The sequence below is a fragment of the Hemitrygon akajei genome, unplaced genomic scaffold, assembly GCF_048418815.1.
Source record: "Hemitrygon akajei unplaced genomic scaffold, sHemAka1.3 Scf000034, whole genome shotgun sequence".
NCBI lineage: Eukaryota > Metazoa > Chordata > Chondrichthyes > Myliobatiformes > Dasyatidae > Hemitrygon > Hemitrygon akajei.
In genome coordinates, this window is record NW_027331920.1 from 6294061 (window position 1) to 6310152 (window position 16092).

Consider the following 16092-nt stretch of genomic DNA (forward strand, 5'->3'; position numbering starts at 1 on the left):
AAGAAACTCTGATAAGAAACCCTTATCAGTTCAGAGGATGCATGTAATTCTTGTTGGCTGAAGTTCATCAGGTTGTTGATTGACAGATTTCCACTGGATGTAGTCCAAAGGCTACACAACTTCATGCCAAAGGTGAATTATTTTGTTCTCTTCAGCTCTGGTTCAGACACTCGGCAGAAATAACGAGATTCCTTCTGCAAACCTGCTACTGTACACAATACACACCCTATCTCAGAGTGACTTCAGGTTCATAGGTAACGAGATTCCTTCTGCAAACCTGCTACTGTACACAATACACACCCTATCTCAGAGTGACTTCAGGTTCAGAGATAACGAGATTACTTCTGCAAACCTGCTATTGTACACAATACACACCCTATCTCAGAGTGACTTCAGGTTCATAGGTAACGAGACTCCTTCTGCAAACCTGCCACTGTACACAATACACACCCTATCTCAGAATGACTTCAGGTTCATAGGTAACGAGATTCCTTCTGCAAACCTGCTACTGTACACAATACACGCCCTATCTCAGAGTGACTTCAGGTTCAGAGATAACGAGATTACTTCTGCAAACCTGCCACTGTACATCATACACACCCTATCTCAGAGTGACTTCAGGTTCAGAGATAACGAGATTACTTCTGCAAACCTGCCACTGTACATCATACACACCCTATCTCAGAGTGACTTCAGGTTCAGAGATAACGAGATTCCTTCTGCAAACCTGCCACTGTACATCATACACACCCTATCTCAGAGTGACTTCAGGTTCAGAGATAACGAGATTCCTTCTACAAACCTGCCACTGTACATCATACACACCCTATCTCAGAGTGACTTCAGGTTCAGAGATAACGAGATTCCTTCTGCAATCCTGCCACTGTACATCATACACACCTTATCTCAGAGTGACTTCAGTTTCAGAGATAACGAGATTACTTCTGCAAACCTGCCACTGTACATAATACACACCTTATCTCAGAGTGACTTCAGGTTCAGAGATAACGAGATTACTTCTGCAAACCTGACAGTGTACATAATACATTGTTTATGTGAGAGTGATTTCAGGCTTAGAATGGGAATACCAGAAACTTCTTGTGTTCAGTTGATCTGATTAGGTTATCCCACAGCAATCAGTTCACAAAATGGGGGTTACAGAGCAGCTTCAAAAAATGGCAGCCTCTATTCCTTCGACCTCATGGCAAAAACACAGACAATTGTTCACTCTACTTCCACTGTCATTGACCCATTCACGTTTGATATTTTTTTTGCATATGTTAATTCCTTCCTGACCCACAGTGGTGTGTTTTAGTGCAGAGCAGATGGGATGCTCCTCCTGTCAGATGTGGGAATTCTGGAGATCTAACAGTTTCCCTCATGATTATTTGATGAAGTGCACCCAATCACAGTGCCTGACTGACTGGTTCAGGGAGTTGGATGTACTCAGGATCATTCGGGAGCCTGAAGATACTATCAATGAGACATCTGAAGAGATGGCCACACCCAGAGTACAAGCTTTGGATAGGAGATGCGTGACCACCAGCAGAGGTAAGGGTCATTAGGAAGACCATTAGGTCATTAGGATGCCCAAATTACTGAATCCGAAATTCATAAATCTATTTTTTCAATGCAATCTGGTAAGGCTCCTGGACTATATGGTTATCCTGTAGAATATTATAAAAAAAATGGAAAATTGCTTTCCCCATGTACGTTGGAGATGCTTAAAGATTCTTTTGTCAAAAGTGATTTACCCTCTACTTTTTATGAGGCTTCTATTTCTTTAATCCTCAAAAAGGATAAAGATCCGACTGACTGTGCCTCATACAGACCTATTTCATTACTGAATGTTGATGCTAAGATCTGTCAAAGATAATGGCCAGTCAGTTGAAGAGTCTTTGGGTAAAATCATTTTTAAAGATCAAACAGGCTTTATAAAGGGTCGTTATTCTTTTTCAAATGTTTGGAGACTATTTAACATTATATATTCGCCCGCTTCTGAAACTCCACAATGCGTTGTATCTTTGGATGCTGAAAAAGAATTTGATCGTGTTGAATGGAAATATTTACTTAATGTCTTAGAAACATTTGGTTTTGGTATTAACTTTAATAATTGGATTAAAATGATATAGAAAGCTCCTATTGCCACTGTTGTCACTTTTTTTTCAGCTGTCAGGGGATTTTGATGGGATTGGTTCTATTATTCTATCTTTTATTTGGGATAATAAAAGACCAAGATTTAGTCAATGTCATTTACAAAAGTGGAAAAAGGACGGAAGCCTCGCTTTGCCTAATCTAAGAATTTATCATTGGGCTGTTAATTTGCGATACATGTCCTTTTGCTTATATTAGGGTGATAGGAATGATCGGCCAATTTGGGTAAACCTGGAACTGAGAGCTGCGAAACAGTTTGATTTAACTCCGTTATCAGGAGTTGCTCTACCTATACAATTAGCTAAAGTTGATAATTTAAACCTATATCCTGTGGTTAAGCACTCTTGGCAAATTTGGCTCCAGTTCCACAATTTTTTTAATGTTAAAAGTTTTAAACTTTGTAGTATAATTTATCGTAATCACCTTTTTAAACCTTCCTGGAGCGATCCATTTTTTTTTACTTTGGAAAAATAAAGGTATTACTTCTTTTTCGATTTATTGAAAGAAGGCAGAATGATATATTTTGAACAATTACTCGATAAATATTCTCTTTCATATTCATACTTTTTACAATACCTTCAAGATAGATATTATTTCAAAAATTCAAAAAGTATTTAAGTAATTGTCCTTACATATTGGAGGCTGACTTATTAGAGATTATTATGAATAAGAACCCTTCGATGAAAGGTTCTATTGGAAGAATTTATAATTTATTATTACAATGGGATAAGCGTCCTTTACTTAAGATTAAACAAGATTGGGAGAAGGAACTCAGTTTGACGTTGATATGGGAGGATTGGACACAGATTCTGAAGCTGGTTAACTCTTCTTCGATCTGTGCTAGTCATTCACTGATTCAAATTAAAATTGTACATCGTTATCATTTGTCAAAGGAGAGACTTTCTAAAATATTTCCCAATGTTGACAAGTATTGTGATAGATGTAAAACTGAGATAGCTACACTGACACATATGTTCTGGTCATGTTCTATATTAAAATAGTTTTGGAAGTCAGTTTTTTCGACAATTTTAAAGCACTCAGAATCAACTTAAAACCTAATAAATTGACTGTGCTTTTTGGAATAATTCCTCAAAATATCCACGGTATTTCTGTGTCTGACCAACATGTTATTGCGTTTGTTACATTGATAGCTGGGAGGGCCATCTTGTTGAAATGGAAGGACATATGAGCTCTTACTTTGTCACAATGGTTCTCTCAAGTGATGCTGTGTCTGAGTTTGGAGAAAAATAGAAGTCGAACCTTTGAACCTTTATTTGATTTTGAGAAGAGATGGGGCTCATTTGCTCGTTATTATCATTTCAGTTAACTGATAGATTTCCTCCACTATCTAAGTGTCATTGCTTTTTGATATATCTTTCTTTCTTGTTGGCGGTTTGATGTTTATTTTTAGAAGCTTTCTGTATGACGCCTAGCTCCGGGGTTGTACCCCCAATGGGTTTCTTTTTTCTCTCACTTTTCTTGCTTAGTAGGGATTTTTAATTCACAAAAATGTTCAATCTTTAAGTCAATTTGTTTTGAGGCATTGTGAGTGTTGTTACTTTAATGTACCTGTTATTTTTGAAGAAGAAGAAGAAGAAGAAGAAGAAGAAGAAGAAGAAGAAGAAGAAGAAGAAGAAGAAGAAGAAGAAGAAGAAGAAGAAGAAGAAGAAGAAGAAGAAGAAGAAGAAGAAGAAGAAGATTTGACAAGAAACATCTGAAGAGGTGGCCACATCCAGAGTACAAGCTTCGGATAGGAGAAGCGTGACCACCAGCAGAGGTAAGGGTCATTAGGAAGACAGTGCAGGGCTGTCCTGTGGGCATTCTCCTCAGCAGAACACCTTGTTGGATACTGCTGGGTGGGTGGTGGTTGACCCATTGGGGCACGGCAGAGGCCGGTAGCACTGTCGGCTCTGATGCTCAATAGGGAAGTGTAAATTCAGGCTTTGCAGTAGTTATATGAGATGACAGTCAGGGGAGAGAAAGGAAATTCTGTCAATGTGGTTAGAATGTAAATAGGAACTGATTTCTGTGTCACTGATCCAAACCATTAAACTCCAGTCCCATTAAACGGGAACATTAGCCGAGGAATACCTCCCATGCCCAGTGACCAGAGTGCAGAACTGGGTTTGATAAACAGCAGCAATAATTACCGAGTTCAGCACCAACAGTCACTTTTGAACTTGATTCAGTAACTGTGATGGTGAAATATGCAGCCTGTAGCCTGTAGCCTGTTTAAACAGTTTCCCCAGTGTGAACTTGGTAGTGTGTCAAAAGGTGGGATGACTGAGAGAATCTCTTCCCACATTCGGAGCAGGAGAATGGCCTCTCCCCAGTGTGGACTCGTCGGTGTGTCTGTAAGTCGGATGACTGACTGAATCTCTTTCCACATTCAGAGCAGGTGTACGGCCTCTCCCCAGTGTGAATACGCTGATGTATCATCAGTTGAGATGACTGTGTAAATCCCCTTCCACAGTCTGAGCAGGTGTACGGCCTCTCCCCAGTGTGAATACGCTGATGTATCATCAGTTGAGATGACTGTGTAAATCCCCTTCCACAGTCTGAGCAGGGGAACGGTCTCTCCCCAGTGTGAACTCATTGATGCACCTTCAGCTGATATGGCCGAATAAACCCTTTCCCACAGTCTGAGCAAGTGAATGGCCTCTCTCCAGTGTGAATTCGCTGATGTACCATCACTTGAGATGACCGAGTAAATGCCTTCCCACAGTCTGAACAGGTGAACGGCCTCTCTCCAGTATGAACTCGCCGGTGGGCCTGTAGCCTGGATGAGTCAGTGAATTTCTTCCCACAGTCTGAGCACGTGAACAGCCTCTCCCCAGTGTGAATTCGCTGATGTACCTTCAGTACAGATGAATGAGTGAATCCTTTTCCACAGTCTGAGCAGGTGAACGGCCTCTCCCCAGTGTGAATTCGCTGATGTACTTTCAGCTGAGATGACCGAATAAACACTTTCCCACAGTCTGAACAGGTGAACGGTCTCTCCCCAGTGTGAGTTCGCTGATGTATCTTCAGTTCAGATGACCAAGTGAATCCCTTTCCACAGTCTGAGCAGGTGAATGGCTTCTCCCCAGTGTGAACTGACTGGTGTCTCTGCAGTTGCGATGACTGAGTGAATCCCTTCCCACAGTCTGAGCAGGTGAACGGCTTCTCACCAGTGTGAACTCGCTGGTGTGTCAGTAGGCTGGATGACCGAGTGAATCCCTTCCCACAATCAGCGCAGGTGAATGACATCTCACCAGTGTGAACTCGCTGGTGTACATGCAGGTCAAATGAGTGAGTGAAGTTTCACACACTTCCCACACTTCTTTGTCAATTCATAAGTCAAATGTCAGATGTAGTAAACCCCTTGCACAATCAATGTAGTTGAAGAACTGATCTCCAGTGAACAAATGCTGGTGTGTTCTCAGCTCCCCGGTTCCAGTGGATTTCAGTGAGGTACAACAGAAAACTTCATTTCAGACACAAAGCACTTATCCAGCTGTGATGAAATAATTCTTCATATCCAAGGATCAACAGTGATACATGGTTAAATATCTAGTAACTCCTCAAATATCTGGGCAGAGACAGCAAACTGACATGTTGTTCTGTTCAAAATTCCTGTACACAATTTTTGCCATTTATAACCTGTAAAAAAGATTTACAAAAGACATCAATGAGTGAAAGTCATCATTCAGAGAAGTCTATGGTCATCCACTTTGTTAGAAGCAATGAGAGTGCAGACTGTTTTCTCAATGGAGAGGAAATAATGTTGAAGAGTACGAGAATATAAAAGCAAGGATGTGTTGTTGAGTATTTATAAAGTGTGGCCTCACTTGGACTGTTGAGAGCAGATTCAGGCCCCTTAAGTAGAACTCATGTACTTACATTGCAGAGCGTTCAAAGGAAGTTTACAAAAATATTTCTGTAATTATAAGGTTTGTCAGATGAAGAACATTTGATGGCTCGGGGCCTCTACTCACTGGAGTTCAGAATAATGAAGGGGCCCTCATTGAAATCTATCGAACATTGAAAAGTCTCGATAGAGTGGATGTGGAGAGTATGTTTACCAGAGTGGGGGAGTCTAAGACCAGAGGACACAGACTCAAAATCGAGCTTTGTTCTTTCAGAATGGAGATGAGGAGGAATTTCTTTAACTGGAGTGTGGTGAATCTGTGGGATTTGTTGTTATGAGTTGCTCTGGAGGCCAAGTAATTGGGTATATTTTAGGGAAGAGGGTGATGGATTCTTGATTAGTCAGGGCAGGAAGGGATATGGGGAGAAGGCAGGAGAGTGGGGCTGAGAGGGAAATGGATCAGCTGTAATGAAGTGGTGGAGCAGACTCGATGGGCCAAACGACCTCATCCTGCTCCTGTATCTGATTAATTTTCACAGACGATATATTATGAGATAATTTTAGTCTCCTTTCTGATCTCTGACATCACACTGTTACAGCGAGGATCAACCCAAGTTGGGGGAAGAACTCACCTTCTAACTGTTCATGGTGCCGGCAACTGGTCTGTCCATCGAATTCCCCGACAGTCTTCCTGTCTGTGTGAGAATGGGACATTCAATCTGTGACTTGGCTCAGTCTGATTCCTTCCATTAGTATTATTCTCTGTCCCATATTATTCTGAGCTGCGCAGTAACTGAAATGATCCCACACAGAGAGCCTTTGTTGCTGCACAGCTGGTATTTTGTTTGTGCCGTGCTGTTTTCAGGCTGTTTAAACATTTAACTTTCAGACAAATGGTCGGTCCATACGCTGTGAGAAAAATAAATTAGAGAAAACATTGGTATTATTTCAAGCTCTGGTCATGTACGGCAGCCCTATAAAGAGCATGTGATGTTACACGGCAAACCCTGGAGAGTTTCAAATTACTCTGCCCCTCCGCACAGGTGATTGACGGTGGAGAGCCCATTAGAGGCAATGCCAATGAACATGATGGGGAGGGCAGTCCTCGTTCTCATTGGTGTGGGGGCATATTTGTGATGAGAACACTACAGGTCACTTGATACCCAGGCCAAAGGTAATTGGTATCATTATGTACCCAAAGCGAATGGTTCTAAACATGTTCTCACAGGTAGAAAGGTCCAGATTTAGATGGAACAAAGGTGATTTCCACAAGGACTAAAACTGATGTAAGGATTTTGTTTCCTTCTTTTCATACAGTAAAAATTGACATTTTCATTGACTGGAAGGTCAGCTCCTCAGCGCTCGGTGGTGCCCGAGTGATCCATCTACTCCCCTTCCCTCCCCTTGCGATTCTAAATACGGCCTACGGACTAACGGGGAAAACGCTGGCCCTGTCATCCATGGCTGCCTCTTTACCCAGAAACCCCCACGAAGAAGAGACCCATCTATCCGCCACGGCTCCAGCGCCTTCGTTGCTCAGCAGGAAGTTCCCCGGAGCCCTCGTAGAGAGAGAGGGAAAGGACTTGGACTGTCCCGGGGAGAGGAGGAAAGGTGTGTCCGGAGTTCACAGTAATTGGACTTCAGTCGCGGTTCGGACGCCGGTACCGATAATAATCCGCCCAGATCCCCGCTCCTACCTGCAGCCGAGTCTCCGAGCCTTTTGTCCACCGTACGCACGCGCGAAACTCCCCGCGCACCGTACGCATGCGCATGTGATCGCCTGGTCACGGACGGCGATTTCTGGAACTAACAGGAGAAAGTCTGCAAATGCTGGAAATCCAAAGCGACTCACACAAAACGCTGCAGGAACTCAGCACCTCAGGCAGCATCTATAGAAAATTATAAACAGTCGGCGTTTTTTGGCCGAAAGCCTTCTGCAGGGCAGAGAAGCACGGGGGAAGATGCCAGAATAAAAATGTGGTGGGGGAGGGGAAGAGGCGAGCTGGAAGCTGATGCCGGGTGGGTGGGGAAGGTCAAGAAAGGGTGGGCTGGAGAATAAAGAATCTGATAGGAGAGGAGAGTGGACCAGAGAGGGCAGGAGGAGGGTCCCGGGAGGAGTGTAGGCAGGTGAGAAGAAGTACAAGGTCAGAGTGGGGCATAGAGGAGGGTGACGGTAATTTGTTCACTGGAGGGAAATCGATGTTCATGCCATCAGGTTGGAGGGAACCCAGACGGAATATAATGTGTTGCTCCTCCACCCTGTGGGGGGGGGGGGGGGGTGGGGGAGGGTATGTGCTCGTTTTGGCACAAGAGGAGTCCATGGATCGACACGGCGGAACAGGAATGCAAACGGGAATTAAAATGCTTGCCGACTGGAAAGCCGCACTGGTGTTGGATGGTGCGAATATGCCTCTAATAGTTGAGTCCACATTCAGGATGGAGGAGCAGCACCGGTACCCGCCAACCTGATGAGCTGAACCATGGTGCACCAGTCTTGTCTGTTTGAAACGAGAGCCCAAGGAAAGCTGTCTCTTCATCTGAATTCCTCGGCTCACTTTCCCAACTGGTCTCCAGTCCATTGAAACGTTTGACAACCCTCACTTTCTCCACACACCGGTTTTGGTGTTATCCACAAGCTCACAAATCGTTCGACCTACATTCTCCACCAAATAATTAACACACATCGTTGTCCAGTTGTAAGCGGGTGAATTTACTTTCTCTTTCATCTCCCCGGGGACGAGACTGCCTGGACCCGGCGGGGGGGGGGGGGGGGTGGCAGGGAAACACGGGCTTTCAGTGTCTGAGCCGGTGAGGAAGCCGTGAGTGGCCAGTCCACAAGACAAGACAGCAGATCCCCTCGGCAATCAAACCGATCCTCATCAGGCCTGTCCCTCCGTGTCCAATCCCCCTCTCAGTGCGAACTAAATCGCCACTGCCACTCCTTCAATGGGGCGACTGAGTCGTGCAGACGGTGTGAAACCACCTCCTTTGCCTCGGGACCATTTCCATTCCACCCATCCTCAGGCAAAGGAGCTGGTTTTAAATTTGCTTTTACATTGGCTTATTTCTGATTTTAAAAGTTGTCATTTCTGTGTACTGATGTCTGTTTGTCATCCTGACCAGTTCTGCCTGAAGCTGTTTGGCCTGATTGTTTCTTGGTGAAATTTGACAATGGCGTCTCCCCGGGTTTGGACCTTCATGTCCGTATCTCAACAGGAACCGTCCCTGCTCCCACTCCAGGCTCAGCCAAGAGTGACTGTACTGGCACTGGAAACGGCCCAGTCCCTGACCTCCCAGACTGCACCGTCGGGTAAACCCCGTTACAACTGGTACCAGGACCTCCCAGAATAAAGGACGAGCCTTTGTCTGGCATCTACTGGCTCTGAGATATCTCTACCCACCCGTACAAGTACAAGACTGCCCCCCCAAGCGCCGACACCTACCGTCAGTGTGTCCATCACCAGCGGCACACATCATGTTCTCTGGCGGCAACAAACCAGCCCGAAGACCCCGGTCTCCGGTTGGCAGCAGCTCATTTGAGGGACCCGCCTTTTGGGCTCCACCTCATTCAGGGGAAGACGTTTTGTGGGTGGGTGAAGCTCATTTCACACTCCTGTGACAGTCTGAGTGAAGAGATATCCCCTCATGTGCCCCATAAACTCCCCACCTTTCACCCTTAACCCCTTGTGAAGTGTCTCTCTGCTGAGACTCACAGAACACAATCCCAACACTGAGTGTTTCTTCATCAAGCAGCTTTATTCTTTATTACCTGCAGGGGGTAAGTTCACCTCCATTCTCACCAGGGATAGGAGGGGACTTCAAACACAGCGTTGACAAAGTCTTCCTTCTGTACATAAGAACGAGCGAGGTTACTGTTTCCAGCGAGCTCCGTGTTCCCGATACATTTGTTGTTGCTGCCATCTCCGGTTGAGTCGTCTCTGCTACTTCCTCATTTATGCACAGCGTTCAGTGTTTGCAGTCACGCGTTCCTTTCGTGAGCACATTTATTCTCGTTTCCTCCTGCTACTTTAGTCACCTATATATATCGCATTTACTAGCTCAGCACTCCGGGGTTTGTACAGCTCCATTTTGTCTCATCAAATACTCACAATAAAATGCAAAGTTCAGTACATATTTCCCCATTTCCTCCTCTTTGTTGTCCCATGACAACAGACATCCAATATTATCAGGACTTACAAAGTGAATGATGTCTTTAAGGCGAAAATACTTCAGATCTCAGGGCTTTCCTTTCACTTATATCACACCCATTACCTATGAGTACCCGGAACCCTGATGTCCCCTCGTTTCGGTCACATGGAAGAGTAAAAGAATCATAATCTGATTATTATTACTCTAATGCATGTAAAACGGTATTCTCTCATTCAGATTCCCAAAATTGCTTCCTGAGGGGTTGTAGTGGTGGAACTGCACTATGTAAACCAGTATCCCACCAGCCTCCCAGAGTCCCAAATGGCCACCGGCTTCCTGAGGGGTTATCATTGTGGAACTGTACAGTGTAAAACAGTATCCCACCACCCTCCCAGAGTCCCATATGGCCACTGGCTTCCTGAGGGGTTATCATTGTGGAACTGTACAATGTAAACCAGTGTCCCACCATCCTCCCAGAGTCCCAAATGGCCACCAGCTTCCTGAGGGTTATCATTGTGGAACTGTACAATGTAAACTAGAATCCCACCATCCTCCCAGATTCCCAAATGGCCACCGGCTTCCTGAGGGGTTATCATTGTGGAACTGTACAATGCAAACCAATATCCCACCATCCTCCCAGAGTCCCAAATGGCCACCGGCTTCCTGAGGGGTTATCATTGTGGAAATGTACAATGTAAACCAGTATCCCACCGTCCTCCCAGAGTCCCAAATGGCCACCGGCTTCCTGTGGGGTTATCATTGTGGAAATGTACAATGTAAACAAGTATCCCACCATCCTCCCAGAGTCACAAATGGCCACCAGCTTTCTGAGGGGTTATCATTGTGGAACTGCTCTCCCACTTCTCACATTCTATCTGCTGTCTCTCAAATATAATCCATCAGGTGAGTTACATTTTCAGATTTGTCTCGTGTGTTGGTGCAACATTCTTGCCCAATTAAAGCACATGCACCCCACTTTTTATCTAATATGAAGTCTAGGGTGGCTGGAAAACGATGCTGGAGAGGCAGTGACGGGAGACAAAGAAATGGCAGACAAACTGAATAAGTATGTTGTGTCTGTCTTCACTGAGGAAGACACCAGCATAATGGTGGAACTTCCAGGTGTCAGGAGTCAGAAGTGTGTAAAGTTACCAGAACCAGAGTAAAGGTTCTTGAGAAACTGAGAGGCCAAGTTAGATAAGTCACGTGACCCAAGTGGTGTACACCCCAGTGTTCTGAAAGAGGTGGCTAAGAAGATTGTGGACCCATTAGTAATGAACATTCAAGGATCACAAGTTTCTGGAATGGTTCATCAAGAATGGAAAATTGCAAATGTCACTCCACTCTTCAAGAACGGAGAGAGGCAGAAGAAAGGAAACTATAGGCCAGTTAGTCTGTCCGCAGTGATTGGGAAGATGTTGGAGTCGATTATTAATGATGAGGTCTGAGAGTACCGTGTCACAAGATAAAATAGGCCATAGTCAGCATGGTTTCCTGAAGGGAAAATCTTGCCTGACAAACCTGTTGAAATTATTTTAAGAAATAACAAGCAGGACAGACAAAGTAGAATCGATTAATGATGTTTACCTGGATTTTCAGACGGCTTTTGACATGATGTCACACCTGAAACTGCTTTAACAACCCACGAGCCCATGGAATTACCGGAAAGATTCCAGCATGGACAAAGCCGTGGCTGATTGAGAGGAAGCAAAGAGTGGGTATAAAGGGAGCCTCTTGACGAGTGGGTTCCACCGTAGTCTGTGTTGGGACTGATACTCTTTATGTTAAATGTCAGTGATGTGTAGGATGAAATTAATGACCTTGCTGCAAAGTTTTCGGACGATATGAAGATTGTTGAGGGTCAGGTCGTTTTGAGGACATAGAGAGGCTATGGAAGGTCTTCAACAGATGAGGAGAATGGGCAAGGAAGTGGGAGATGGAATATAGTGTCAGCAGAGGGTATCAGCATGCACTTTGGCAGAAGAAATGAAAGGGCTGACTATTTTCCAAATAGTCCCTAAAGGTCAATTTGCAGATTGAGTCTGTGGTGAAGAAGGCAAATGTAATGTCAGCATTCATTTCAAGAGGAATAGAATATAAACGCAGGGATGTAATGTTGAAAATTTTATAAGCACTGGCGAGGCCTCACTGGGAGTACTCTGAGCAGTTTTAGATCCCTTATCTTAGAAAAGATGTGCTGACACTGCAGAGTGTCCAAAAGAGTTTCACGTAAATGATTCCCAAATTAAACATGTTGTCATGTATAGAGTATTTGATGGCTCTGGGTCTGTATTGAGTGGAATTCAAAAGAATGAGAGGAGACCTAATTGAAATATTTCAAATAGTGAAAGGACTAATAGAGTGGATATGGAGAGGATGTTTCCTATTTTGGGAGAGTCTAAGACCAAAGGACACATCCTCCGAATAGAGAGGTGTCTTTAGAATGGAGATGAGGAGGAATTCCTTTAGCCAGAGAGTAATGAATCTATGGACTCTATGGACAGTGAATCATTGGCAGCTGTGGAGGCCAAATCTTCATGTACATTTAAGGCAGAGGTTGATAGTTTCTTGATTGTTCAGGGCATGATGGGCTACCAGGAGAAGGCAGGAGATTGGGGCCAAGAGGGAAATTGGGTCAGCTAAAATGAAATGGCAGAGCAGACTCGATGGGCCAAATGGCCTAATTCTGCTCCTATATCGTATGGTCTTAAAGCAACCTCTCATTTAACGTCAGCAAGAGCCAGGAGCTGATTATTGACTTCAGGAGGTGGAAACAGGAGATCCGTGAGCCAGTGCTCATCAGAGATCAAAGGCGGAGAGGGTCAGCAACCTTAAATTCCTCAATGTCATCACTTTCCAGGATCTGTCTTGAGCCCAGCATGGAAGTGCAATTACGAAGAAAGCACAGCAACATCTCCATTTCCTTAGAAACCTGCAAAGATTCAGCATGACATCTAAAAGCTTGCCAAACTTCTATAGATGTGTGTGGAGAATATGTTCAGTGGTTACATCATGGCCTGGTATGGAAACAACAAAGCCCTTGAAAGGAAAATCCTACAGAAAGTAGTGGATATGGCCCAGTACATCACGGGTAAAAACCTCCCCACTACTGCGCACATTTCTCTGGTGCGCTGTCATAGGAAAGCTACATCTATCATCAAGGAACCCACCAAGTGGCACATGATCTCTTCTCACTGATGCCATCAGGAAGAAAGTGCAGGAGTCTCAGGACCCACACCACCAGGTTCAGGAACTGTTATCACCCTTCAAACATCAAGTTCTTCAACCAGAGGGGATAATCTTACTCAAATTCAATTGCCCCATCACTGAGCTGTTCCGATAACCCATGGACACATTCACGGATTCTTCATCTCCTGTTCATGATAATTATCTCTTACTTATTGTTTTCTATTTAATACTTGCACATATTTACAAAGTCTGTTGTCTTTTGCTCATTGTATTTTATCTACGATGTTGGGTTCGGGCTTTCATTGATTCAATCATGATTCTTGGATTTACAGAGTTTGTCCGAAAAAAACAATCTCAGGATTGAACATGATGACATGCGTGTACTTCGAGAATAAATTTACTTGGTATATTTTGAATTCTACAATTAAATCTGTAGATACTCTCTCAAACACACATGCGATTTGTAATTTCTAAAGGTTCAGCATTTACTGGCTAAGTTATTTGGCTCTGATCAGAATGACCGTCCCATCACTATGACCCCTCTTCTGAGGTACCCCAGCTACAGGAAAGATTCCTGAATCAAACTGGGATCACTGTTTCAAGCGTGCACGCACACACACAGACACACAGCTGTGATAAAGTGCTTTGACGGTTTGGTCATGTATAGAATCAACTGCCTGTGCATGGACCTGGACCCACTGCAATTTGCCGATTGCTGCAATATGCCTACAGCAGATGCAATCTCACTGGCTCTCCACTCAGCATTAGATCACCTGGACAATAGCAATATACAAGTCAGGCTGCTGATTACAGCTCAGCATTCAACACAATCAGACCCTCAATTGTAATCAACAAGCTCCAAAACCTGGGCCTCTGTACCTCCTTCTGCAACTGGATCCTCACCAGGAGACCACAGTCTGTGTGGATCAGAAATAACATCTCCTCCTTGCTGACAATCAACACTGGCACACCTCAACGATGTGTGTTCAGCCCACTGCTCTACTCTCTCTACACCCACGTCTGTGTGTCTAGGCTCATCTGTAAACTTGCCAATGACACAACTATTGTTGGTGGAATTTCAGACGGTGACGAGGAGGAGTACAGGAGTGAGATAGATCAGCAAGTTGAGTGGTGTCACAGCAACAACCTTGCCCTCAACTTCATTAAGACAAAGGAATTGATTGTGGATTCAGGAAGGGGAAGTCGAGGGAACACACACCAGTCCTCACCGTGGGATCAGAAGTGAAAAGGGTGAGCAGTTTCCATTTCCTGCCTGTCAACATCTCTGAGGAACTATCCTGGGCCCAACATATTGATGCAGTTGCAGTGAAGGCACAACATCGGCTACATTTCATTCGGAGATTGAGGGGAATCGGTCTGTCACTGAAGACACTTGCAAATTTCTACAGATGTACTGTGGAGAGCATTCTAACTGGTTGCATCACTGCCTGGTGTGGAGAGGCCACTGCACAGGATCGGAAAATGCTGCAGAAAGTTGTAAACTCAGCCAGCTCCTTCATGGGCACTGGACACCACAGCATCCAGGACACATTCAAAAGATGATGCCACAAAAAGGTGGCATCCATCATTAAGGACCCCCATCACCCAGGGCATGCCTTCGTCTCATTGCTACCATAAAGGAGGATGTACAGGACCCTGGAGTTCACTGGTTCAGGAACAGCTTCTTCCCCACCATCAGATTTCTGAATGGACAATGAACCCATGAACACCCCCTCAGGATTTTCCCTCTCGTTTTGCACTATATTTCAAATTTAATTTTATAAATACTTATTGTAATTTATACTATGCATTACCATCACAAAACAACAAATTTCACCACATATGCCGGTGATATTAAACCTGATTTTGATACACAAACACACACAGCTGGGCTCAGACATACAACACTCCCACATTCCTCCCTTTGTGACACCCTGCTTGCTCCGTGGCCCCCGGTATGAAGCTCAAACTGTTGCAACACCCGTCCTTTAAATTCATGGCTGAGGCTGTGTTGTGTCTGTGCACTGTTTGAGTTCTATACTAAATGAAGAGCATTGAATGGGAAGGAAGGTTTGAATACAAGAATAAAGATCTCCTCTGAAGGTATATGGGGTCCTGGTGAGAGCGTACATGGAACACTGTGCACAGGTCTGGTCTCCCTCCCGGAGTCAGCCTGCGGGATGAAGGGATGAAGAGAGGTGATTTGGTGTCCTCAGAGAGATTATACTGACTGGGCCTGTCTCAAAATTAGAGAAATAACAAGTGGTCTGACTGAGACAGACACAGTCTCACAGGGTATTGACAGGGTGGGGGCAGCAATGACGTGTTTCCTCACTGGGTGTTGAATAAGGGGTCACAGACTCAGAATCCGATGTCAGCTGACAGGCCTCAGATGAGGAGTGCGGAGAACCTTTGGATTTGTTTCCCACAAGTTTTCTAAATTCACAAGGAATATTGAAGGGCTGAGCGAAGATGGGAACGTTGCAGGAAAGTGACGCTGAGGTCAAAGATCAGCCATGTTCTGAGTGAGGGGCAGAACAGCGCAACGGTCCGAATGGCAGCGCCCGCTCCTGTTTCCTATTTTCCAAAGCACGAACTTACCTTTGCGCCTTGTTCTCCCTTGGCCTTCAGCCTGTCCGATTGCACCGGAGATCCATCAGCAGCGGCTGCGGGTCAGATCCGGGCTCCCAGCATCAGGAGACAGTTCTGGGAGGTAACTCCAGACAACAGGCCCCGATCCTCGGCGGGGA

General features: G+C 44.7%; 1 protein-coding gene across 1 annotated transcript in view; it reads right to left on the reverse strand.

Moving 5' to 3' along the window:
- The window catches only part of LOC140720023 (uncharacterized), a 146064-nt gene extending 140542 nt beyond the window's left edge, over window positions 1–5522 (reverse strand). The window contains 1 exon segment of the mRNA XM_073034927.1: window positions 4411–5522. Within this exon segment, the coding sequence (XP_072891028.1) occupies window positions 4411–5403 (993 nt within the window). The 5' untranslated portion in view covers window positions 5404–5522.
- Between the last annotated feature and the right edge of the window lie 10570 nt (window positions 5523–16092).